The sequence below is a fragment of the Phyllostomus hastatus genome, unplaced genomic scaffold, assembly GCF_019186645.2.
Source record: "Phyllostomus hastatus isolate PE091 unplaced genomic scaffold, TTU_PhHast_1.1 phas_contig_137, whole genome shotgun sequence".
NCBI classification, from domain to species: Eukaryota; Metazoa; Chordata; class Mammalia; order Chiroptera; family Phyllostomidae; genus Phyllostomus; species Phyllostomus hastatus.
Window position 1 is genome coordinate 5,737,159 of NW_025333583.1, and position 27,407 is coordinate 5,764,565.

Sequence of the window (27,407 nt, forward strand, 5' to 3'; positions counted from 1 at the left end):
TGTGTGTGGTTACATGTCACAATGTCTTTAATGTGAGGCTCAAGACAACTCCTTTTCCTCCAGTGTGGCCCAGAGATGCCAAAAGTTTGGACACCTCTGTTACAGTATCCTGGAAATCCTTACTATCCCAGAAATTAAGTCACCTTATTTGGAAATGTTGTGTTATTCCCAGACAGCGAACTTTTATGGTCAAAGTTGAGTTTGGGAACTCAGCAGTGAACGAGTCAGTTGATATGGCCTCTAAAGTGATCAACACTTCCTCAGATGCAGGTAATTACCTCTGCCATCATGGAATTTTGCAGCAGTGACCTCTTCCAGGCTGCAGAGTCTCGTTAGAGGAATCGTCTTTTTCAATGTAACTTTCCAAATGATCATCACGGTGCTAGGGAAGTCAAGGAATGTGAAGGTGAATTAAGATAAGTCTTTTAAGGAGCTATAATTAATATGGGTAATAAAGTAAATACTCAAGTAATTTTCAAAACAAAGCAGATACGTACCACAAGAAAGAGACAAAATGTAGTTGGAGCTGAGAAGAGGAAAGGATGAGCTCTTGCTGGAGTAAACAAGAGAGGCTCATAAAGAAGGAAGGTTTAAGATGGACTTTCGAGGTGAAATAGCTATTCATTGGACTGGGCAGGTGGGGGAATGATGTGAGCAATAGCACAGAGAGTTGGAAGCACGTGAGTTACACATCAGGTGACTTTGCACATTCACTCACACTGAGGGAGCAGTGAATAGTTCAGTGTGGCTGGAGGGTAGGAGTGGAGGGTGGCAGGAAGGAATACGGCTGGAAATCTAGGCTGAGGCCATCCTGTGGAAGCCCTGGGTGTCAGGCTAGGATGCTCACACTCAGTGTGATAGGCAGGGGAGGCTGTGGGTGCGAAATAGGTCAGTGATGGCAATGTGATGGGAGAGGACAGGGGGCCGAGAAAGGCATTCAGAGGTGGACTGCAGGCAACTGATTGTGACAGCGGGGGGTGGGGGGAAGGGTGAGTGAACGTGAGGATCGCAGATACACCAGGTTCCACTCGGCGCTCTTCAGCCCCTCTTCCTGTTACATGGGGGCATTTCTTCCCAGAAATGATCTCCTCTAACCACACACCATAATAATATGCATATATAAGCATTGTATTATTACATACTGATATATGGTATACATATTATGATATTGTATATGACAGTGCTATAATTATTATATGCATCAAATCTATTTTGCTTTTATTATAGTTGCACGATTACCTGGTTTAAATCCCTCCATTCTTTCCGCAAACCTTTACTGAGCGCGCACTGTATTCCAGGATTTGGTCCCTAGACTCCGTGGCTGGCCTTGAGATAGGTCAGATATCAGCTCCGAATTCAGAGTCAAATAAAGAAACGTTGCTTTTTAAGGAAATCAAACAAAGTGAGTGATGGAAAATGGAAAAGGGTGTTCGGTGTTGGCTCTACTTCATTCTTGCCTTTGCCAAAGACGAGGACGAGGGACAGGCTAAGTCACAAGCCCGTGTGGCTCGGACAGTGCCTGGCATTTGCGCCCGGCTCCGCGACTGTCAGAGAGTAAGAATGGCCCATTAACTTCCAGAGGACATGGGATCAAACCAATAGAGAGTGGTTCATATTTTTCTCTACAGTGACCTCCTCTCCAGAGCAGGGCCCTCATTAACTTAACAGCTGTCCTAATGTGGCTTTAACCCGGTGACTCTTTACATTCCTTATGGCTTCATTAGTTCCCTTGAGACACATCACGTCCTGAGCCACGGCTATGATCTACAGCCTAACAAATTCTCTACAACACCCAGCATATGGATCTTTTACTTAACCCAGCAGGAAAAAGAAGGGAGTAGTTAATCACTGATTAAAATGCCAGAACAAAACCCTTTAGTTTTTAGAAGGAGCTGGGAAAGCAGTAGCGAAGTCAACTCAGTTTGAGTGATAGCCAGAAAGTGTGAGTTAGTTTAATTTGGGGCACCTGGGAAAACCAAACACCAAACTAAAAAAAAAAACACCCCAAACCCAAACACTTTCCTTTTTTTTCCCCCCTGAGGAAAAATATTTCTAAACTCTTCTAGATAGAGATGACACTAAAGCTATAATAATGTAAACCTTTGTCAGCATTTCATAAAAAATTTGTTTGGAGAGTAGCTGTGTTGTTTATCATAGCCAAATCTGAGTGCGCAATCTAAGAATTGTTGTTCACCAAAGACTAATTTGCCTAATATACTTCCTGGGTAGCTGTTATTTTGTAAATGATGGCAAGCATTAAAGCTTTGTGGGGAAGGATGACTTACAAATATTTATGATGTGCAAAAGTTTCAGTAAATATTTCATCTAAGAACTCTGTGAAGCAGGAAAGAATCATTCTCTATTGCTACCAAGATAATAGAAGACAGGAAAGGAAGTTGCTTGTAGAAACAGCATTTAACTAGAAGTCAGAAGATGTGGGTTTTGGCATCAGCTTGTCAAAGCATTTTGTTGAGCAAGTCACTGAATTCTGTTATAATCCGGGTGTGCTTCAGGGTTTTTTTTCTGATTTTGCAATTTGAGGTAGGTTAGAGGAAGTGATCTCTGTCTGGGTCTGAGGATGACTTCAGGAGATTTGAGACTGGAGCACAAAATTGTGTGCCTTTGCTTCTCCACCTCCTCCTTCTGTCTCTCCCCGTGTGTGTGTGTGTGTGTGTGTGTGTGTGTGTGTGTGTACACAGGGCATTAACTAGGGAGCGGGCCTCCAGCTTTTATCATATTCTCAAATGCCATCTTCCACTGTTGTATTCCCCAGTTGAAAAATACTAGGATGGTCGTGACCCCTGTGGCTCAGTTGGTCGGGCGTGGTCTTGCAAAGTGGAAGACCCCCGCTTGGATTTCTGGTCAGGGCACACACCTGGATTAAGAGTCGGTCCCTAGTCAGGGTGTGTGCAAGAGGCAATGGATTGATATTCTCTTCCACATCGATGTTTCTCTCCCTTTCTTTCTCCCTCCTCTCTCTGTAAGACTAAAGTAAAATCAAAACAATAACAACCACAACAAACAACTACTGGGATGCCTGATCTCTAAGGACCCTGCTAGCATCAGTAATCTGGGGTTCTCGGGGAAGCCCATTGATGTTGAAAGCCATCTGACAGATCTGTATAGTTCAGGAGTTAGGGTAGGTATGGAATAGTTGTCATTAAACTTCACAATGAAGGAAAAATATGGTCACCCTGCCACTTGCTTCATGTGCTCAGTGCTGGAACGGGTGAGATGCACCTGAGCGTGCTTTCATGTGTGTCCATGGTCCTCTGACACTCATGGAGCATGGTGTTTCTCCCTCCACCTCTTGCTCATCCTCTCCCCACCCTGCTGGGCACACAGTGGTCAAACTGGGGTGGCCACAATGATAGGGTCCTGGGTGGGTGTGGCCTGGAAAGGGAGAGCGGGTGGAGTGAATGAGGAGGTCCCGGGAGGTTTACCTACTAGGAAAGTTCTGTATTTGGCATTGCAGCATTAGACATCACTGAATCTGGAGTTTAATCAAGCATTTTATAATCTTGTAATGCATTCCCTGTCTAAGGATTACGTATTGCATTCTTTTCCCATTTTTCAAATTGCATGTGAAGTAACCCATCTGGAATAGTGTAAGTTAGATTGCCTTCGAGGACCACACCAAAAATGTGAATCAGTAATTTACGCCTGGGCAAAATTAGGCTTGCACCATGGGGCAATTAGCACTAATCCATGAAACTTGGAAGCAAATTTGACCTACGTCTCCACTCCAGCCAAACTGGCTTTCAATGATTTGAGGTGTTACTTAGGCACTTGTCTGTTTGCTCATGGGCGTAAACGACTTTGGCTGTAGACCACAGAGTTAAGGAAACAAGGCAAGGCTTTAGTTCTTGGGTTTCTTAGAGGTGGCAATGAGACATTTTGCTTAATAGCAAACATTTATTGAACACTTAATATCTCTTAGGTATTCTTTTAAGGGCTTTTTTTTTACACTGTCCTATCTAATTGTCACCACAGTCTTGTAAAATGGTCTCCTTATTTCCCCCATTTAGCAGGTTAAAAACAGTCCCACAGACAGTAGGCAAATTGTTCAAGGTCACAGAGGTAGTCCCGGGGGAGCTGCACGTCAACTTTTCCCTGGTTTGTGTGGCACACATGGGAAAAATATTACTGTATCTTTTCAAGGCCTAAGTTTTTCCCAACGTACATTGTTGAGGGCCCAAACAAATCAGTTACTTATTTTACTCATGAAGAGAAAAATTTATGAAAATCTTTTTATTCTTCTGTGATTCATTATCTTGTCCCGCCTCCCCCCACCCCAACCCAATCACCATGGTGTTATGGGGACCTGTCAGTCCATTGAAAGTCTGCTTCAGAAAATCACTGGACCTTGTATTACCTCAGAAGTGCATATAAAAATTATTTCCAAAAGGCATGAATATGGCTCTGTGGAAGGACTCTGTAAAGAGACAGACAAGTAGGGAGAGATCCGGGAGGCGGCTTAAAATGAACCAGGCTGCAGATCAGCAAGTGACGTAAAAATTTCAAGGGAATAACGTCTTTGAGTTAAAGATAGGGATAACGGTCCCCCAGATGACTGTACTTGGCTAGTTTGGGATTTAACATGAGGGTTATTCTAAGGGCAACTTTTTATTTCTGTTAAGAATAGAAGACATATCTTTGATGAGTTTCAAAGCATAAGGAAGACAAAGACTGCTTTCCAATGGCAACTTCAGTGCATTTTTCATTTGATGCTTTTTTTGGCAGACCTGGCTGGTGCTGGGAGAGGCAGAAGGCTGGCCAATGCAAGGTGATAATGAATTAGGTGAAATGACCTGAGATGGGCCAGTCCTCAGTATGCCCTGGTTCTCTCAGGAATAGCCCTCTGGATTTATTTAGCCCAAATTTGAAGAACATTTAAATTCCTTCCTTTAGCAAACTCTTGAACCTCCCATTGAAGGTTCTTTATTTCAGTAAAGATGTGCTTCCCCACGATTTCTCTTCATCTTTAATTGCACTGTTGACGTAAGAACTTTTAAATCCAACTCTTGGCGGGTTCACTCAATGTCTTCAACATTTTTTGCATCCTTTTGGAGAAGTGAAAACAAAACCCCCCAAACCGTACACCTCTCGTCTTTTGGATTTGACCATTTGAAGGTATTTATGGCAAATTATGATGTTTTTAATTTATTATTTGAGGGAAGGCATTATTGATTTAAAAGTCAGGCTATGGAGGAGTTAGAATAAAATTAAATTAAAAGGAGGGTGAATTGATGGGGTGACCAGGCATGGCCACCCACTGGACGGATCACGCGTGGTTTACGCAGCTAAGGGGCACAGAGGGAAGTCGACAGAGGGAGATTGGCAACAGGCCCTGATAGTCAGAAGTGCAGGCTTCTGGGTTCTTCATAAAGTATCTCAGCAGTACAGCTGAGAATAGTATGTGTGAATGAATGAAGTCACATTGGCACTTTCGGAAATTCAACTCTTCTCCCAGCCTAGTCCATAAAGCTGGGGATCCACGGTAGGTAGGTTGGTCTAGATAGGTGTGGGAGGTCATGTCACCTGAGCCAGGTAGCCTTGTTAATCTCAATGTTTCACAATGTAAAATAATATCACAGTGTGTGGTATGGTACAGTGTATACAGTGTACTCAGGCGTGAATATGCCCCTAATGTCTCACCTTCAGCCTCCTCAGATGAACACAGCTTGTTCCAAACACTTCTCTGAAAGCAGTTTTCTTACCCTGATGCCTCGGGGAGTCACAGCAGCAGATGCTTAGATTTGCAGCGAGAAAACACCATTGATGCGCGCTTTCAGCTGCGTGCTGTTCACGTTCTATTATCCCAGGTGGCAATTTATTACGTTAAGTAAAACTCTAATTCAATTATATACCCACATGGGAAAATATTGACTTACCATCTTTCCTGGGGGGAAACGTAAGGAGTGTTAAATGTTAGTGCTTTGAGGATGTTTAAACAGCTCACCTTAACAGTATCTTGCAACGTGCCCAGCAGAGACCGACCTCTTTCAGAGCTTGGGCGAAGAGCAAACGTTGAAGCAGATGCCTTGGCAAAAGATTTGTGAAATCAGGCTTTCTTGCCCCAGAAAGGAGAAATTCCCCCTCCAGTCTTTTTATGGTTGTACAACTTATAAAATTACTGAATAGTTGTGTAATTGTTAACTTTGTTTTCTCAGAGCTGGTCTTCTCTTTTCTTAGAACACTCTCACCTGCATTATCACCGCCATTCAGAGTCCCCTCCTGTTGAAATCACGCCCACGCTGTGAAATGAGTTGAAACTCTGTCTCCACTCTAAACTTTTCTTGATTCTCAGCCTTCCCACGTGTGGAGCGTCTAACTCTAGCGAGCAGTTATCTTGGCTTCCTTGATGACTCTGAACTGCATGAGGACAGGGCTATAAGCCAGTGGGGGGTAGGGGTCCTTTCTTTTCCTCTCATCTCATTCACGTCTTTGCCCCTCTGACCCCCCGGGCACAGGGCTTTCTCCATACTATGTTTTCTATGGACTTTTGATAGAGGAATTAGTAGAGTTTTAGTTGGTAGAAATCCTCTCTCCTTTTGAGGGCAAAACACATGTACACTCTAGAATAATCATTCCACGTTCTACATCGAAACTCTGAGGGTGTAAGATTGGGCAAGATCGTGGGGCCCATTAGACACTGTACAGTTTCTCAATATTTTAGCTGTTCAGTTACTTTCTTGCTCCTATTATTGCCATTTTCCTCTAGCTGCCCATACAGAGCACTTGGGCATTTAATTCCTTGAAGGCATTTTATTAGATTACATCAAATTTTTATGAATGTACCTGGTTAGCATGGCGCCTGGCACAGAGTACTATAGATGCTTTAAAGTTGTTGTTGAAAGAAATGGTAGGCTAATTATTTAAGGGGTCTCCCTAGAGAACATGCTCTCGTTTCTTGAAATATTTACTTCTGTGACATTTATTTCCACTAAGATCAGTACAATGCCTCCCACTTTGAAAGTGATGGGAGGGTGGCTTCATTTAGCCTCTTGGTCAATTTATGTGGCCATCCAGGAGCTATGCCCATAATGACCACAGAAATGTGGAGACAGACTGATAAAGAATAGAAGACACAAGAGTGAGTGTCGCCCTGGCTGGCGTAGCTCAGTGGATTGAGCTCGGGCTGTGAACCAGGCATCGCAGGTTTGATTCCCAGTCAGGGCACATGCCTGGGTTGCAGGCCATGGCCCCCAGTAACTGCACATTGATGTTTCTCTCTCTTTCTCTCTCCCTTCCCCCTCTAAAAATGAATAAATAAAATCTTTAAAAGAAGCTGTTTAAAAAGAGTGAGTGTCAGTGGCAAGTGCAGATTAGGACATACGATGTGTGGGGGCCAGGGGCTCATGGATCCGCCCCAGAACACACAAAGGTGGGAGGGTGTTGGTGGTGATAATGGGGTGTTTCAGTTGTTCCCACTCCTGCCCAACCATCCCTGCCCCTGGTGACCACTGGACTTGTGGGGGCTCTGCAAGTCCCCGGAAGGCCCCCTGAAGCCCCTCTGTGACCCTTGACATTTAACCTGCCTTTCTCCCCTGACAGGACAACACAGAGGGCGGAGAGCTCTTCCTTCTATTTGCCCCGTCAGTAAAGGGCCTTTAATCTGGTTTAGCATGAAAAATTCATTAAGAATGTACTATTATTTCATCAGTGAAATCTTCACATTTTAAATTGAATCCATAGGTCTGGTTTAGCAATCGCCGTGCAAGATGGAGGAAGCAAGCTGGGGCCAATCAACTGATGGCTTTCAACCATCTCATTCCCGGGGGCTTCCCTCCCACCGCCATGCCCACCTTGCCAACATACCAGCTGTCGGAGCCCTCGTACCAGCCCACTGCTATTCCACAAGGTATGGAGGACAGGAGTCAAGGCCAAGTTAAAATGCAACTCCGGAGAGCTTTCCCTGCTGCCAGTTTTAAGGAGGAGGATGATGTTGTTGCTGTTGGTATGTTAATGACATTATATCAGATTGTCCTGAACATACCATAGTCACATTTCAGAAAGATAGTTTGTTCTGGAGCAAATCCGAATCTCTCTAAATAAATTGTGTTGTAATATAATCCTATGTCAGTATTTGGAAAAACAAAAACAAAAACAAAAACAATGAAACCAAACAACCTTTCTAAAAAGTATGCCATTTGCTTTTCTTTTGTTAAAAATTTGCTTCATTGGTGCTCCAGTGTGCAATTAACTGAAGTTCTATGATGGGTACTAAGTGTAATAGTTATTGAGGGAAGATACATTTTGACAAAGTTACTGTTTGCTGGCACAGAGCGGTGAATGGGGTAAATGAGACAAAATTCCAGGCATTCAGAGCTATACTATTGTATTAAAACTTAGGTGCTTTGAAAGTATATTTGCTAAAGAAATTTGAGACTTGCAACTCTTACACTGGTTAATTCTTATGTTGATTAATAACATTCACTACCCAAATACGTTTGTGAGCGTTGTTAATGTGATTTCTGAATTCCTATTCTGGTTGAGTTTGCCATGAAAGTATATAAATAAGTTATGTACATGTGTGGGGATATGCGCATGTCAAAAATGCAGTTGAAAGTGAACATGGGGTCTGACCAATCAATGCCCCCGATGGAGTGGTGACTGTGAACTTGGGCGCCAACTCTCTGTGCCGACAAAGGCGCTTGATGGCTGACTGTCTTCTTCATTGCAGCCGTGTCGGACCCCAGCAGCACGGTTCACAGACCTCAGCCGCTTCCCCCGAGCACTGTACACCAAAGCACTCTTCCTTCGAACCCGGACAGCAGCTCTGCCTACTGCCTCCCCAGCACCAGGCATGGATTTTCCAGCTATACAGACAGCTTTGTGCCTCCGTCTGGGCCCTCCAACCCCATGAACCCCGCCATTGGCAATGGCCTTTCACCTCAGGTCAGTCCCGTGTTTCCAGACAGACGATTTGCTGTGTACCAGAACCGAATAGTCAATTCCCTGAGGCAGTGGTATAATGGATTGCCAAATTTAAACCATAATGTATTCTTTATACGAGCCACATGATTTCAGTTTCCCAGTTTCCTTTCTCCCCAGCCTTCCTACGGGCTGTATCAAAAGTTGGAGCTTAGACTTAAAATCCAAGTGACTTATAATGTAATCATGAAGATTTTATGTTTATACATAGTTGTCAAGGTGTTTGCCATCTCTGCTCCTAGTTCTGGTCTTTGGGTAAGAAACTCACCTACATTTTTAAAAAAATGGTATTTGGTCAGCTGAGAGGGTTGTGAGCAAAAGCAACTAATAAAACACCAGATTTTATAAAAACAATTGAGAGGAAGCAAACCAGTTATGTAGCGGGAGGGCTAATGGCTACAGAACTCTGGGATAAATGAGTCATAAATGCACGAATTAGGAGAATTACTGCTCTTGGGGAATATAGAGATATTTAAATGTTGTAATTGTTTTTCTAATTTGCATTGCACTATGAGCTTTTCTTGAGAGATCATATTAATAAATTGCCTTGATAATTGCATGTCAGAGGGTTGGTTAAATTTCCTACATGTGGCATCTGTCTGAGGTTGACATTATTAGCAATTGTTTAAATACAGATCCCTTGATTTTATTAGAGAGCTCTTGGTCCAGGTGGCGAGGATAGCCGCCTGCTAAATTTGGAGAAATGTCACGAAGGGGTGGCAATCTATAATTGCAATCGAGAATCTCTTCGGGGGCTGAGAGTGAGACTTTTAACAGCTTTATCTTTTCTTAACCCCCTTTTTCCTCTTGGTGGTTAGAAAAACAGAGGGAAGCTCCGAATGACACAAATGAAAAGTGAAAAGACAATTATAGTCAATTACACACTAATCACTGACTATCACCGCTGCCTGAGCACCAAGAGGGCATTCTAATAGGCAGAAAATGAGATTTTAATGGCACAAAGGGTGGCCAAAATAACGACTCATATATCTTTGCCTTCTTCGTTTTCTTCCACTTGTGGTTTGCGTCTTGGGAGTGGGGTTCCTGGGCTCTGCACCACGGTGATAACTCTGAGCAGCTACAAAGTTCAAAGCTGTTGCAGTTGAAAAGAATGAATAGTAAAGGCAATGAAATAAACATTTCTGCCTAAAGGCAAAAGTTCATAAATCCTTTTTTTATTTTTTTTGTAGCCGTAAATGTAATTAAGTTTCATAGATTCCTATAGCACATTCTGGGATAAAAAAAAATTAAGGGGCGGCTTTAAACCTCAGCTGAAAATAACAACATGAAAACAATGAACGTGCTTCCGACGGGACTTTCGTGCATTTAATTTGCAAGTGCTGGCATTTATGAATGCGATTTTGCATGAAAACCGTGAACTTATACTGATAGACGTGTCTTGAAAATGCCCAGATTTGTAGCATATAAGCATCTTCCACAGCTTAGAAGTCACATCAGACGTAGTTATCGCTGCAGTTTTTCTCAGAAGTGGTTTGAGGCCATGAAAAAAGCTTTTTATAAACATGATTTGGTTGAAAGTTTTCATAAAAGTAAACTTTAAGCCTAACCACTTCTGTAAGGTAAGACTCAGGGATCTGTCAGCATTTCGTAGTGTTCAGTCGTAGTCAACATAATGAGACAATCTGTGTTCTGTAAGTGAAATGGCTAGTTTTTCTATAAGTGTATCACCTTGTACACACTTATTAGTGCTCTAATAAGTGTGTTTTATTTCATTATGCAAGCATTACAAAAGTGGAATTACTAGCACTTGATCTTGAAACTGTTAATCCTTGATTTTCCAGAAGCTTGGCTATGATTCCAGGGCTGGCGGGAGGGTGGGAATCATTCCAATATCAAGCAATGGAAAATTCTGCAAGCAATTTTTTTCTGTATTTCTTTACTACGCTCTTACATATTATGTTAATTCCTTCCTGAAAGCATTGCAACTATCCAGGATATTTTGCATTTCTACCATACGTTTCTGCCTCAAACCACCAGTAGGAATCCATGTGGTCTCAGTTCTGGTAGCTCCCCCAAAGAGTTAGCAAAGAGAAAAATAATATGAAGCTTCTTATTTTCTCACACAAAACTGAAGAATGAAAGACAGTGAGCGAATCAGTATCCCGTCCAAGATCTTTACCAAAGGTGGGAGTAGAGCCTTCGGGAATTAGAACTGAGGTTTCTATGGCTTTCGGGATTGATCGCTCCTCAGGAATGCCTCTGTCTGAGCAAGGGGGGTGGGGCATGCCCCACATTTGATTGTCTGGCTTTATTAGAAATATTATGAAGAAAATTTGAAGAATAAAAGCCCGTGTACCTGTAAACTAAAGTAGAGAAAGGGTGGAGGTGACCCTTTAGTCTTACTGCTTATTTCATAGAAGAGCTTATTAATGTATTAGAGTATATAATATTAAAATGAAACTAATCCTAGGGTTACCATTTCTTCTCTTCTTTTCACTTTTTCACTTCTCTGCCTCTCTCTGGACACCTACAATGCAGACACGTCGGCTGAAGCTCAGAGAGCTGGTGGCCTGCAGAAGCCACAGGCCAGACAGTGAGACAGTTGGGGTTAGAACCTAGGATTCTCAGTTTCTAGGCTTCGGTGTTATTTTAAAATCATTTAGTAGAAACTAGTTTTCTAAACTTTTGGGGTTCAGGTTAAATTATACTCTTGGTGTTAATGAATTCTTTTTTTTTAGATTTTATTTATTTATTTTTAGAGAGGGAAGGGAGGGAGAAAGAGAGAGAGAGAGAGAGAAACATCAGTGTGCAGTTGCTGGGGGCCGTGGTCTGCAACCCAGCATGTGCCCTGACTGGGAATCAAACCTGCGATGCTTTGGTTCGCAGCCTGCACTCAATCCACTGAGCTACACCAGCCAGGGCAATACACTCTTTCTATCCATATATGTTTGCTTTGCATACTTTGTCTATTAATCTTCTAACCTGTACTAATAATCTGCATGTTTATTGTAAAAAAGGGAAATATTTTTTAAAAGTGTTTTTTAGAGGAGAAAAAAAATTACCTTGGGCAACCACTGTTAATACTTTCACTTGTTGCCTTCTAGTTCTTCCTTTAGGGTCTTACACCTTTTTCAAAACACACCTGAGGTAGCAGTGTGTGTGACTTTGCATCCTGTCTGTTCTCAGCCTTCCTATTTCATCACAGACCCTTCTCCACCCACTAGTTTCAATGGAATCGTAGCTAAAGTTGTTTGAGTCATTATGACCAGTCCATTGTAGATCTCTTCAGTGGAGGCTATTTGATATGTTAAAAATATTTGCACATTTCATTTGACTTTTTCCCTAGTGTCATTCAAGTTGGTGTATTATTTGCCATCCCCGCTTGAGAATCCTGAGTTAGAATGTGTGTGAACTTTTGTAGAAAGGGCTTTCTAAGTTCCTTGTGAAGGTATTAATAGAAGCCAGGACGGGCTTATCGTTTCTCTATGTGTAGACTAGTTGCTTTTCTTTGGGGGTTTCTCATCTATCTGCCCCGTCAAGCAAAACATCTTTTTAAACCTTGGAATCGGAGTTATTAGCTGAGTGGAGTTTGTTAGATGCCCTCAGCCCTTGTCTCAGAGAAGGTCTCAGCTTCGGGAGAAGCCAGGACTCAGCTTGCAAAGCAGGGACTAGGGAAGGTCACAGCTGTCCAGCTGCTGAGATTGGAGCAACAATGGGCTGACATACACGTGTGACATTATAAATCTCAGAACACTGGCAACAATTTTTAGGAACATTGTTCATATCTTTCCTCGAGTTCTGAAAGGGTGTGTGTGCTGCTTAGCTGTTAGCAAGTTTCCCTTGTTCTGAGGAAATCAGTAACTAGATCTAGGAGACAGCCTCACTTAACTTAGGGGAAAACTGAGGCCAGGGCACCCAGGTATAGCAATGACAGGGGAGTAATAGCCGGAGTTGAGTCTTATCCATCTGTCTTGCAGTTGTTACTAATTCTTCTATAAATAGAAATTACACACTTTACTTGCTGAGGAAGCATAGTGTCCTAGAAAGTTCTCCAGGGGCTCCAGCACTGACGTTCAACCTGATCTTCCTGCAGGCCAGGCTGGAGGGCTTCCGAGTGGGAGTGTTTGGTCTCCCCTCGCCTCAAAGACTGGATCTGTCAGGGGACTTGAGGCGGGATTCTTCGTAACGGGTGAGGGAGAGGGGAGGCTAATGACTTCAAAATTTTCTGCAGTTTCTCAGTTGCATTTCCTCCGAGCTACATAACCCTTGTGGGAGACAGGGCTTATGTAATGAATGACGAAACACCCTCTGAGCAGAAAACCATTCAACTCACTCTGCAGAGGGATCCATCCCCCTGGCAGTAGCTGCCTTCTTGTGGAAGGTTGTGTTCTCTTGGGGTGAGATGGCGGAGAGAGAACACAGGGAAACAGGGACCATGCCTGTTGCCAGCACCTTCCTGCACGTGCGGGACAGAGAACGGAACGTTGACTTGGAATAGGGAGCGCCAAGGAAATACTACCGCGCGCTCAAGGCATGAGGCTAATTAACATGTTCTTCTAATTAACTTTGTGAGAAACACTACCCTCACTGCTCCCCCCACCTCCAAAACACATACAGCCAAGCCAGAAAAACAAGGCCTTTGACCTGAACAACCTTTCATCATTTCACGCTCTGCCCCCTCTCTACGTCTGCAGACTCCACAGTTCTTGGTGACGGTCGCTAATAATTTCTCGAGTGACATACAGTATCAGTGGGTTACGTGATTTCAAGGAAGCTTTTGTTTTTTATTGCTATGTGGTATACAATCGTGGGCCAACTTGGCTGCATTTAAGGTTCATCAACCATTGCAAATGATTCTTCAAATGTTTTGGGTTTGGTAAAACGTAAAACACATTTTGCCAAGCACTTTTCCTCCTTAATTTTTCAAACTGTGTATTTTAGGGAAAATTTGATCCATATGGTTTTGATTCATTTACTCATATCATTGACATTTTTTTTTCTTATGGAGCCATTTGATATCCAAGAAGCTTTCTAAGCCTTTCTTACGTTCATTTTCAGCATTTCCCTCCTTAAAAAGAGGAAGTCCTCTTTGCAACCTCAGAGGCCATAAATTTTGAGTACTCTCTCAATTCAGCAACACTTAAAAATACATTTGGTATAAATCTGGATTATTATGAACACATTTTATGTTTAGAGCAGATGGGCAGTTTTTCCTTTCTGGTTTATGAGTGAAACAAATGACAAAATAAGAAAATAGGCTTAAATTACAAAAAAAAAGTTTTGTTTGAGAGAATGTTTAACTGTTATTAATAAATCCCCATGGTAAGAACTAAGCTCAGAGGCCTCATTTCAAAGTTAGTCCAGGTCTTGGGTAAGATGTAATTGAATAACCAGTACACCTGTCCTATTTCATGGATAATCTACTGAGGAAAGAAAAAAAAAAGAACCTCATAAAGATTTTTGTCCCAGGCTTGAAAACGCTTGAATGTTTGCTCAGCCCTCAGCAACTCAAGAACAAAGAGTAGGTCTGCAGATCTCATCAAGTTCATCGGCCATTCATCTGCTAAGTCTGGTCGAGTCATCACAGCTTTGTGGGGATGCGGCACAGCCTCAGAAATGAACTCAAGGAAGAGCGGAGAGATCTTTATGTTAGCGAGATGGTGGTTAATGGCAGAAGACACCAGGATCGTCTTTTGTTCTTGTTCCCATTTCACAAAAGAAAACCTTTAACTCAACCACCCCCCTAGCTGCTTTTAAAGAATAATATTAAAATCGAGATTATTAGTGTGTAATGTATGTAAATTGCATATTTGGTGTCAGCTACGCTTATTAAGCTGCTTCTCCATTTCATGCATATATGTATTAGACTGTTGTGGTTCCATTTCAAATTAGATTTCAATTGCTCAGCACAGTTCCTTTTGACAAACATTTGTTAATCCTGAAACTTATTAGGGAGAAGCATTTAAGTGTTAATATGTGTACACAAAACTCAAGGCTGCTTTTGATTTTGCTTGTCATTTTTGGGACCACACTGTTCACAGTTATCCCAAATTCTTTAGCTGCCTGCAAGATGGTGGTTCTTTGTCCTTGGGGGCAGTAAGGGCCTACTATGCATCAGCTTGATATGTGGATGGGGTGCAATCATTAAGAATGCTTGTGAAGGGTACGTTTTGGTTTTACATCGGGAGGCAATCTTTTTCACTGTGGCACGGTCATTCCTTGACCTTCTCTTGTGCTGCTGAAACATACAAAAAGCAGTAAGATTTTTCCTGGTGGGAGGGCCAGCTCCTGGACAGTTCTGAGCATGTCTCCAGAAGCTACCCAATGCCAGGCCAGTCATCTCATCCATTTCACACACAGGTTGCAGGTTCTGTGCCCTTGGCCTACATTTATCATCGTGCAGAACCTCGCACGCAGGTGGCCCGCCACCAAACATCGCCCAGCAGAGCTGCTTCCTTACCATCACACTTTCCAGAACTTCATCTGTGGAAGAAAAAGAAATGATTTTGATTAAAGAGATCCATGGGGTGTCCAACAGAACTTGGACAGAGAAATGTTCCCGACAACAGGGGCAGCTTGAGGCTCTTTCTGTTTCATTTCTAAAGCTGTTCATGGGCTCGAACCAGGACTGCAAGAAGCCTGTCATGTTTACGAAGGCTCAAGTTTATGACCATAAGTGAGCCCATTCCAGCTACACTGGAATAACCATTGGCCATTTCCGTGTTTCCATTCTGCCAATATTAGGTTTTCGAGATGTTCTCTCGGCGGCGAAAAGAGTGCTGCTAATCCATTTGTTGAATTGATGCAGACTATAATTGACTTGGTGCCATTGGTTTTTCCCTGAAGGCTGTGGTCACTACCCCTAAAGAGTACGAGGAGAGCCCTGGTTTATGTCAGCTCTAGCCACAGTCTCTTGAGTTAGTTACAGATTTGGAGCATTGTGAGAGAAACAACTATGTGGCCAAAGTCTCTTTTTTGGAGAAAAGGAGGGAGGAGCAGCCAGTGATTGAATCTTACATCATGTCACTGAAATAAGCCACAAGAAAACCTTTCTTGCTGAATTAAAACTTTCTGGTGTCTGCTGAACTGATTTAAATAGAAACTCCATCAGCAACTTTCTCCTAAAAGTTACACAAATCAAATGCAACAACCCCATCATTTTTAGGCCCATTTGAATTCCTTCAGCCATTGAGGAGAAAAAATTGAGTGTGATTGCTTGGTCCATAACTAAGCTACTAGAATAAAAGTTTTTCTTTGTATTCAATAATACACGGTAAAGCTGTGTTGGATTCTAGTGTGAGGCCAGTGGTCTGAATCAACCCTTTATACGGAGTTGGAATGCAATGTAAAGCTTTTAATTTATTACTGCATTTGCAAAATGGCAATATCTTCAGAAATCTGAATACTTGCATATTTATTCAATTAGGGGCTGAATGTGTGCTTTGTACTACAGACGTAGAAGGCTGGATTCAGTCATTAGTTGTGTACTGTTTTTTTGTTTTTTTCCCCCCTCAAGAATCTGTCTCTGCAAAACAGTCTGGGTTCCATCAGAGGTGTATATTTTTCAATGTACAGCACAATATTTAAAAATTGCTCTTGACATTTCGCTAGAGTTTAGTAAACGAGCATTTGGGAGATTAGGGATGGCATTATCCCTGCTGATCCCTGCGAAAGATGGCAAATTGGGACGCCCTGGAGACAGCGCACTTTGTGGAACCACAGGGTAGCATTTCTACCTCAAAGGGAATAAATATTTCTTATGTGGGAGCTGGCGGGGCAGCTGGCCCTCAGTGCTGAACTAGTGAAGGAGGGAGGTATTATTGAAAGAAATCATTAGTTTTTTTTCCCTCACACAACAGTGTCTCACTTGGTGCAATTTGCATTAAAAAACTGAATTAAAACTTTGCATCTGTTTTGAGATTTAAAAGCCTTTTATACCTGGATGGCGTAGCTCAGTGGATTGAGCACGGGCTGTGAACCAAAGCATTGCGGGTTTGATTCCCAGTCAGGGTACCTGCCTGGGTTGCAGGCCATGGCCCCCAGCAACTGCACATTGATGTTTCTCTCTCTCTCTCTTTCTCCCTCCCTTCCCTCTCTAAAAATAAATAAATAAAATCTTTAAAAAAAAGCCTTTTATAGAGCTGATCCTCTTACTTATATGACTCCATGGAAAAATTTCTAGTTCAATGTCAACCCTTCCATAACTCTTCTGGGCAGAATTTGTTTTAGCCTCTGTTGACGTTGCATTACTGTGTTCATACCTTGCTAAAACACATACTGCACTGTATTATAAAGTAACCATTTCCTTTTTGACTCTGGGCTACTACAGCAGTGATTTTCAACCGTTTTCATCTCATGGCACATGTAAACTAATTACTAAAATTCTGCAGCACACCACAAAATATGTACTTTTTGTTGATTTGACAAAAAATGGTTATGATTTTGTTTATGCATACCGAATGGCTGTTGTTATGCTGGCTGTTGTCACTTTTGTAAATCTGACAATCTAAGGGAAAAGAGGTCAGTGCCTCTGACTAAGTAAGTAGTCAGGTATTGAATGTTTTAAAAATTCCTGTAGCACACCTGTTGAAAACTGCTGTTCTAGAGAAATGGTCCTTAGTCATAATCATCTTTGAACACCCAGAAACCAAATGGTGTCTCATAATCAAGGCTTGTTCCCCAAAGTGGGCTCCTTGGAATGACAGTCGGGGGAAAGCGACTTCTGAATCAACAATGTGGCAGATGTTATGAATTACATCCCTTTGTCTTTCAGAGTCTCAGTGTGCATTAGCCCACTGAAGTCTCTGACAAGGCTGGCAATATGGGAACATGTCCGCGTAACTCAGCGTTTTCTGTTTAACTAAGCAGTGCTTTTGTTGAGTATCAAACTACCAAGTTCAAGAACATCTCCTAGGAAATGCTGAGAGGAAGAAAACACAGGTGGAGACCCAAGTCATGATTCATCCATTTCGAAAGTGCTTCCCTTGATTCTTCTTACAAAGGAATGTTTCTATGAAACATCCGATTTTGTGGTCTGCTCCAACACACTGTCGCCCCTCTGGATAACAACTTAGCAGGAAAGAGTAATTTTAAAGAAGAACCTGTACGCTGCTTCATAATGTTCACTTAGATAAGGCAGTTAAGGGAGGAAAGGACAGAAAGAGGATTCCTGTTTAGTGAGTTGATTGCAGTGTAGGTAACACTCATTCCCCTGAACAAGGAGCCCCAGGGTCCCAAGCACCAGATTCTAGTACTGATCAGCCCCTCACTAGCTGTGTGTCTCCTCCAGACAGGCTGCTTTAACCATCTCAGCTCAGTTTCATCTTCTTGTTAACCTTGGAGGATATTTAAGAAGGATAGTCTTATAGAGCTCTGCTGAGAAACATGGCACCTAGGGAGTTTAAATGCTTTATGATAAACTAATAATACTGTTTCACTTTTGTTTACTTAAAACTATCATGTGAACCTCTGGCCAAAAAAAAAACACATATATATACTTTTGTTTGTCCCTGACAAAGAGCAAATGTGGAAACTGAGTAACATCAAAGAAAGGCAGTTTCCTGGTGGGCTGAAGTCTTTTCAGGTCCTATTACACTTAGACATTCTAAACAACTAAGGGTTCATGTTGGTATCTACTCAGAATGCAGTCATTGTAGCATGCCTGGGATATGATAGTCCCCAGAAATGCAACGTAAAATATATTGATTTTGTCTGAGTAAGTAGGATCACAAGAATGTGAGAACCTGCTACAATGAAAATGGAAGCCAACAATCCTTCATCCCATGTGGCTAAGTATGGGGAGGAGAGAAGATTATCTTATTGTTTTCCTTTTCTTGTTTTGATTTATTGGAGTATGATAATATGAACTCATTTAAAAATGATACAGTCCAGTTTCTATGACTCCAGATACTGGAGAAATGGGAAGTATGACACTTACCTCAAAGGCAGAAGAATCTGATGGTTTCCTCACTCTAAAGGATAAAAGCAGTGAAAACAGCAGGGACACTAGAAAGGTTTTAGACAGTAAGAGGCCATCTAAGTAATTTTGAGTTAATTGATTAGAAAGCATTCTTTCAATCATTCAATCATGAAGACTCTATTCTGTCTAATCTGTAGGAGCAGACAATTTCTGTAGCTCAGAGACCTATGTATGTGGCTTCCTTATCTGTTGCCAGCCCATACAAAGTTGCCTGTGCAACAGGAGACATAGCTACCACCCAATTTATGATCAAGGACACAGGTACATTTTCTAGTGGAAAAGCGGTGCAGCATCTCTATTGGTCCAGTGCCCCTAGAATCAGGAAAGGGAGGGAATTAAGGTGTATAGGATTTTAGCCTAGTGGAGTTGTAGCTTCTGGTTCTGGGAAGAATCTACGTGCAGATGACCCAAATCTGTCGAGTTGCTGCTCGTTTGCACGCATCTGAAATGAATGCTTATTCTTCCTTACCACAAAGCCTGTGAAACTGACCAGAAAACATTTCCTAAAGGATATGCTCATTCTCGACATCTATTCATTAAATCAGTATCACTTGGTCTGTTCATTTGGCTCTTTTCTCTGTCCTATCTTCCTTCACATGGAAAGAAGGGAAGGGATGCTTCTCTTCTATAATCTTCAGGCATTTAGTAGGTGGAATCTTAGGACTTTGACTTTGGGCAGCCACAGACATATTTGCCTCCTTCACAAATGATCTGGAAGAAAGAAGAAATTTTCTTGATGAGCTGGGCAACTGTTTTCCTCCCTTAGGAGGCTGGAATGTCTGCTCTCTATGTGTTAGGGTTTTGGAAGGGAAATTTTAGTGGGATGGAAGTAGTGGAGCCTAATATCCCTCTGGCTAGGAGAGGCAAAATTGAGTCTTTTTTTGCTAAACGGCAACGTGTAGTTCTGGCTTATTATAAGATTTTTTTCTTGGTGACACCCAGAGCTGGGCACTTAAGGTTTTCGACGTTCAGATTTATGAATGGTTATTAGGGGGAATGAGCACTGCATGGCCTTGAATGGAGGTTTGGTTCATGGACAATTGGAATAAAGTTTTAAAATGCGATCTCACTGAAGTATCGTGGGATGCCCCAGCACAGAGTTTCTTCCCTTTCTATATTTGGAATTTTAGGTCCCAACAGGTCAATTGATATTTACCAAACGTGTCCGGCAGTCGTCATGAAATTAAACCGAGATATATGTTTGATTTTCCACAGCCGTGGGCTCAGACAGGTTTTTGAAACGATGATAGGTTTGAGTGCTTACCCTTTAAGAGGGCTACTGCGGTTGTGAGGAATTCCCTGAACCGAGAAGAGTTAACAGCAGGTAATGTCATTCCTTCCCGAAAGAGTTTGAGACTCTCGTGTGAAGTGATGAATGAGGGTATCTGACCCGCATCTGTTTTGCATTAGAATGGAACATTGCCCTGACATCGTTAGGAGCATTTGTCAAGATTCCCTGGACAGAGCTTCTGTAAATTACATGCTGCAAATGTGTCAGGGTCAGATAAGAGGATATCATTAACTCCCCCAAGTTCACTCAGGGCTCTGTCAGTCCGTCTCAGTATGCTGTCCGCCGACAATTTTCCTTGAGCTGTTTTGTTATATTTTTCATTCATAGAAGGAAAAAAAAACATGTATGTTGTACTTCCCCTCCCCAATATTGCACATGTTCTTTTCTCATAAATCATATTAATTGTAGACATGGTCAGAAAGCATATTAAATGCAGGCATGCGTAAATGAATTAAAACATATGAGAACTTTATTACGGCCCATGGTAGGTCTAACATAGTCAAATACCAAATGTATTAACTGGCATACTTTTTCATTTAGATAGAATAAGGTTTTTTTTAATGGGCTTTACTTTATTGATAATAGATGGACATAATATGATTGTTCATTACTAGCTAGATGTAAACTATACAGATTATGGATGTATGTCTGTATGCACATATACATATACATGCATTTTGCAAGCCTTTTCTATGCTAATTCTTTGCCTACATTTATATTTTAGGCACCAGTCCCTAAAGAATATTCCTACCAATTTAACAGCCTAGCTCTATTAAGAAATAGGTGTTCTAAAGAATTGATAAAGTGGAACCGATTCTGTAATTGGTCACAGGACTGGAGATTAAAGCATAGAGTGTTACTCAGAGCTTAATGGAGACAGTACTTACTGTATTCTTTCACAAACAAAACGTGCAAATACGTGCAGCATCTGAACCCCCCTTGTCCGGTACTCACACTTTTTCATCACGCATTAAACGTAGCTACTTGTAAAAGGAGCTAATGATTAAAATAAAAAATAATGCTGTATTTAGCGGGGCATGTTCCAGGCGCTGGGTTTCTGTCAGGTTTGGTGGAGGCCAGCCATGCCCTTTCCATAACTCTGGTCTGGGTGAGAAGGTCACCCTGCTTACCTTCAGAGAAACTTCTGCCTTCAGGCAACTCCCCTCATATAGCTTTCAAACAGACAGGGCCCAAAATCTAATTATTTAGATGCTAATCAACTGCAGGATAATTCCTAAGGCATTTGAATCTGAGGACAACGTTTTGTGGAAAGTCTCTGCTGTTCCAGCGTAGGCTTTTCAGCCTTGGAGATGCGGTCACTGAGATTTAACCATTGGGTGCCTTCAGGGGCACCCGTCCTGCAAAAATCATTTGGGCAGAGGTTTGAATATTGGTTTGGTTCTGGAAATAAGTGATATCCAGATTAAGCAAATAAATATAGTTACTGTAGTCAGTCAACTTTGGAGGGATGAGAGGAAGTTTTTTAAAAAATACCCTTTATATTTCTATGGCATTTATTAACGTGGCCAGTATTCCAGAGACAGAATTAAGTTTATTTCTTTTCCTTTGAAATAGTTTGTGAAAGGCAGGCAGTTGTGCTCCTCCTTCTCCAAAGTAAAAAAAAAAGTCAGGCAAAAGTGGCCATCCCTCTAGTAGGGATAACTTACTAACTAATGGTTTATGAGAGGAAAAAAACACACTTTGCAAGAAATTAAGATTTTATTTTATGTTTTGAATTACAATTGCTGTAGGAAAAGCATGTACATAAGAAATCCTGTTAATATTCTAAAAGAGAAAAGGACTGGAAGACATTCCATAACCATCCTCGCGGGGTGGGGGGATGGTTCCAAGAAGTTCGTTTACCAACTTCTTTGTGCAGCGAAAAGAAATTTTCATAGCTTTCCTTAAACCACATGAAATAGAAAATAGCTTTTAAAGAAACATATATAAGAATGTAATGGGACCCTTCCACAGAGGTTTGAGGTTTTAAACTATGTCAGGGGAAAGTAATATATTTTATATTTGTGTATTCATTATTTTTTCCAACAGATTTCATTTTTACATTTTAAGTGATAAGTTATTAAAATGTACATCTCTCAAGTCTTATCAATGTGAACTATTGAAATAAATCCCATTAGTTATAATTATTTATTAATTTCACTTTGCAACCAAATGTAGGAAAATCCTAGCATGCCTTTCCTCATCCTCCTACAATGCTTGGGAAACAAATCACAATTACAATTTGTGACGATCCCAATGGAAATATGAGTTTGTAGGAGAATGTCTTATTTCTTGGGCTCTATCAGGGAAATCAAAAGGACCAAAGGTAATTGGTCTCTGGTCCTCTTAATTTCTTCACATGAGCCACTGCAAGTGTTGGGCTGCTGAGCTAAGAGCTCTTGCTAAAACGCAGGAGCCACTTGTCACTAGCTTCCTGTGTGTGACAAGTGACAACACCGGTAGGAAGACCCAACAAGCATCTCTTCTGTTTCTTTCACCTAGCGGCCATCCTTTCTGATTGGCTTACGCTCCCACTGTCTTAAGAACACTGTACCCTGGAATCTTTGAGGAACTGTCTCTCTATTGCCCTAGCATATAGCTCTGCCTGAGATCTTCACCCGCCAATAGTTATATTTCAAGGTGTTAGATTTAAATCCTGTCCTACCTTTTTTCTAATTCAGCAACTGCAGAAAGTTGCTCCATGAGCATCAGAAGCAGAATTTTGCTGATAGGCAGGACTCATTTCTTCTCTTTTAGAATCTGCATGGTTTTCCTTCATGGTAAAAGTTATTGCTGCCTTCAAAGTTATGCAAACAAGAAATGTATGGCAGAGGATGAAAAAAAAACTTTATCACAAAAAATGTACATATAGCTCATGGCAGAGTGTGCATGTTTTGAATAAAATTCTGCTCTTACTCTCCAACTATAATTGTATGTAGAGTATTCCATTTCTTCCTTAAAGTGACATACCATTAATTGAGTTTCAAGTATCTGTCTTCATGAAGGATGCTATTAGTGTAAAATATCTTCCTTTTTACCTAGTACCACTGGATAATTTTCTTCTCTGGATTGATATACTTACAGAATTGCCTTTTCTATGTGTTTCTTAAAAATTGAGCACAGCTTATTTACAGTAAAATATTTGTACCCTATATCATTCTCTCCTTTTCATTAAGAAATCACTTTTTTGGTATTTTGATTTTCCCCATCCATTTTTGCCCGTTATGCCAGTACACAAAGAGGTATCTCTGACTTAATTAAAAGTGCATTTTGCACCAAACGACCTTTATTTAGAAGATTCTTTCCTTCTAATAGAAATGTAATTTTGGCTTGAAATGAAATATTTAATAAAGTATTATGTAAATTGAAGTCTATACATTTACCAAGTATGCACTATAAAATCATCTATGCAACTGAAGGAAAGGCAGGAAAAAAACCCCACATAGTTGGAAGAATATTCAGGAAATAACTTTAGTGCTTCCTAACTTATGTGCAGCTTTTTAGCATAAATGAGAAAATGAATGAAGTAACTCGCTGTAAACTGTGGAGTGGGTCCCCCAACCCCCCCAGCTTCTGTGGCTTTTCTGCTCTTCTGGGGCTGGGAATCCCATTGACTCTTACTTTAGTTTGTGATTTTCATTTCCCCCAAACCACCAAGAAAACAAAACTATGCTCTGTTGCATATGGTGATTTTTTAGAATATATGCAACTTTTAGAGAATTTAAAAAAGATATTTCACCACACAGCTGAAGACAATCTGGAAATGGCCTTAAAAAGTTGGACGTCTTGACAAAGAAGTGGGGACAGGGGTAATCTACAAAAGGTGGTGGTGGGTCTCTCTCTGTCTCCCTCATCTCTTGGGGCTAATTGAAGATGGATCAGTTTAAAGCTTTCTTTCAAGAAGATTGTGTTTAGCTGTGAGGATTATGCAAACCCTTCCCGAAGGGGATTGTGGCCTCATTGTTTTCTGGAATCTAATTTCGGATGCTTTCTGGGATGTGAGACTAGCCTCTCCCTCTTGCCTTGCTGGAGGCTCTCTCCGGGCTGCTAGAGCCTGAATATCCGTGGAGGGCAGCTCGAGGCTCAGAGTCAGGCATGGGGTGTCATCGCTGCCCCCGCCTCCTGCTCTTCTGTGTACACTTGAAGCTTCATAGCCTTCAAACATCATAAAACACAACAGGACTGTTACAGCAGTGCTGTACCAGTTTGGGCCCCTGCCTCTCCGCACTCTGTGAGCAGGTGATGTTTTGTGAGCACCCGGGGCTCTTTACCCAGCAGTTGATTTTTTCTGCAATTGCTCCATCAGCCCTGCCACTGAATTGTATGAACTTGAGAAAAATCAACTTCCTCTCTCAATCACTTCCTCTCTCATGTGACAGGTTTCCAGCTGCAAAATTAATTATCCACTTACTTCTGAAACAAGGTGCTGTAAGGGTCAGCGAGCCTGAGTTTGTGAAGCATGTCACTGTGCTAATCTGAAAGTGGTTCTGTTATCACAGTTTTGTTGTTTTTTTAAGTTTGCTTGCTCTTTAGGGTTATTGACAAAACAGAGTGGACTTTTTATAACATGTTTGCATTTTGGGTGTTTCTGTTCATTTAACACTTATTGTATGTGAAATTTTAGCTTAGAGAAGAAATGGAAGAATAAGCAATGGAAGTAGTTACTTGGAGAATCATTTACCATTCATTCATTCATTCATTCATTCATCCGTGCATCCATTCATTTATTCATTCCCTAATAAGTGCTGAGCACTGTGTTAGGCACTGGGCACATAAAGCTGAGTAGGTTACTCCCCTCAAATCTCTTGCAACCCAATGTAGGTGACTGAAGTAACAATCACGCGGGGGGAGGGGTGAGGGAAGTACAAGAAAGCATCAGGGATGGAGTAATTATTTCTAATTACTGATGGATGCCCCAGATAGGGAGGAACTTTGAGAGGGAACACTTTCAAAAAAGATACAGAGATCCCAAAATAATGAAAGAGAATTTGATTTGAATTCATTTAACTTGAAAATCATATAAGCAAATGCCTGTTTAAAATGACATGCAAAATAGATGTAATATATGGTTCGATATTATTCTACATGAGCAGATATAATTTCTCCTTAGCTCTGTCCCTGTGTCCCTCCTTCCCTTCTCCTTTGAAATCCTGGTTCGATTTTATCACTCTCTTTCTCTTTTCTTTCTTTTCCTTCCTTCTTTTTCTTTTCCCTTTCTCCTCACATGCCCTCCCCTTTCCCTTTGCTGAAACTGCAGTCAGACGTAATTGTTGGGCATGATGTAATATCCCTGCCACTTTGAATTGAGGTTGCTGTCTTCTGGACAGCCCTTTAAGAGTAGATTTCTAGAGGAATGAAAATGGGACTTTTCCAGTCGTTTTGTCAGCGATACCCTATGATCTGGTCTCCCTCGAGTTCTCGCGCCTTCCTAAATCTGCCGGTTTATTTTAGGTAATGGGACTCCTGACCAACCACGGTGGGGTACCCCATCAGCCCCAGACCGATTACGCTCTCTCCCCTCTCACCGGGGGCCTGGAACCCACCACCACGGTGTCGGCCAGCTGCAGTCAGAGACTAGAGCACATGAAGAGCTTGGACAGTCTGCCAACATCTCAGTCCTACTGTCCACCCACCTACAGCACCACCGGCTACAGTATGGATGCTGTCGCAGGCTACCAATATGGGCAGTACGGACAAAGTACGTCTTGCGTTTTCTAGGGCGTCTTTGCTTCTGGGAGGGTAAAAAATGTCAAGCAAGGGGAGGTGGCGGTCTGATTCAGCCTCACAGCCCAGGATTGACATTGTGGCAAAGCCAGCTGATTGTTCCAGCAAGGACTCGCTTGTACAATTATTTTCTTAACCGATGTCAACAACATCTTGCGGTTATTAATTGCTGAGATGTGAAACCTGATTGCCACTAGGTGAAACACGAGGGTTGGCCGGAATAAAATAACCCCTGGCATTGGAAACATATGTTCTTAATGAGGTCAGCTCAAGGATCACGTGGAGTGTAATCCGAAAGACACAGAGTTGTGTCAAACTTGTCTCAGGAATAAAAATATTAGTCTCGATCCTTTGATACCACGGTATTAAATATGACATTGTCAGCCTGTATCTGATTTTGCCCCTTGCTGTGAATTGTCCCAGCACGACCTAAAAAGCTGTGTGTGTTTTCTTGCAGGTGCCTTTCATTATCTGAAGCCAGATATCGCGTAAATGGACTGTCCGCTTGGAGCTGAAACTGGCCCTGGTTCTGGTCTCCACAGCTGAAACATGAAGAATCTTCTCAGAAAAATATATCACCCTTCTGGGGGGCAGTCTTAACAGGAGAAAAAGGAGAATGATTGATTTTCTTTCTCCAGTAGTTGGTTTCAAATTCTTTTGAACACGCTGGACAAAAGCAGTGGAGAAAGGGAAGACCCGGAACAATAAAGATGAATGCAACATTTTAAGGCAATGATTTAACATGGCTACTTATCAAATATCCCAATTCTTTAGTGCTGATGATCAAGGAGCTAAAACATTCCATTTGTGTGTGTGCATGGGTGTGCATGCATGGGTGTGCGTGCACATGCGAGTGTGAGATTTATCTGGACTGGTCTGGGCAAACCGAATGTTCTAGAATATCGTCAGAGATTCTCTAAAGCATCACGTGATCGATACCCAATGCTGACACTTGTACAACTTTCACACTGCTCACTTAATGAAGCAAGAATGGAGGAATCCTTCATTTTACACACTGGAAACGGATATAAAAATAAATGCCACCACTTTTAGGAAGTTAGACTAGTAGTAAAGGACCTCCCCAATAAATTATTTGTTATCTTATCCTCAGTTGTACTTCAGTTGTTACTACATGTCCCGGAAGGATACGTCTTGCTCGTAGGATGTGGGGTGACAGGAAGAAAGCGTGTTTTCTTTCCCATCGTGGGAGAGGGGTGTGCCGGTTCCCCACGCATTTTCCTGTAGAAGCCGACTGGGTGGGGAGGACGGGCGGAGCAGTGACGTGCGTCCCCACAGCTGCTTACCAGTGTGCAATACTCTGTACCTCACGGGAGCTTTGGCGACGGCCAGGGTCGTATACACAGAATCAGAACTATATTTTTTGGCAGGTGCTTTTCTTTTCGCAGCTCACGCGTCACTGTGGTCGAGTGCAGTGATGTTTGCTGTTTGCTGGACAACCAACACCCGGCTTGTTCCTTTTGACTAGAGAACGTGTTTGAGAATAACGCTTTTAAA

General features: G+C 41.8%; 1 protein-coding gene across 3 annotated transcripts in view; it reads left to right on the forward strand.

The window, feature by feature from the left end:
• Window positions 1–26,600, forward strand: part of PAX3 (paired box 3) — a 91,101-nt gene extending 64,501 nt beyond the window's left edge. For 2 of the 3 annotated variants that reach the window (XM_045854913.1, XM_045854920.1), the window contains exons 6-9: window positions 7,699–7,864; window positions 8,687–8,901; window positions 25,620–25,866; window positions 26,350–26,384. In XM_045854913.1, the coding sequence (XP_045710869.1) occupies window positions 7,699–7,864; window positions 8,687–8,901; window positions 25,620–25,866; window positions 26,350–26,384 (663 nt within the window). Of the gene's footprint in view, window positions 1–7,698; window positions 7,865–8,686; window positions 8,902–25,619; window positions 25,867–26,349; window positions 26,385–26,533 lie in introns of those variants that run through there. The other variant, XM_045854904.1, reaches the window with a different exon arrangement.
• Window positions 26,601–27,407: the final 807 nt, after the last annotated feature.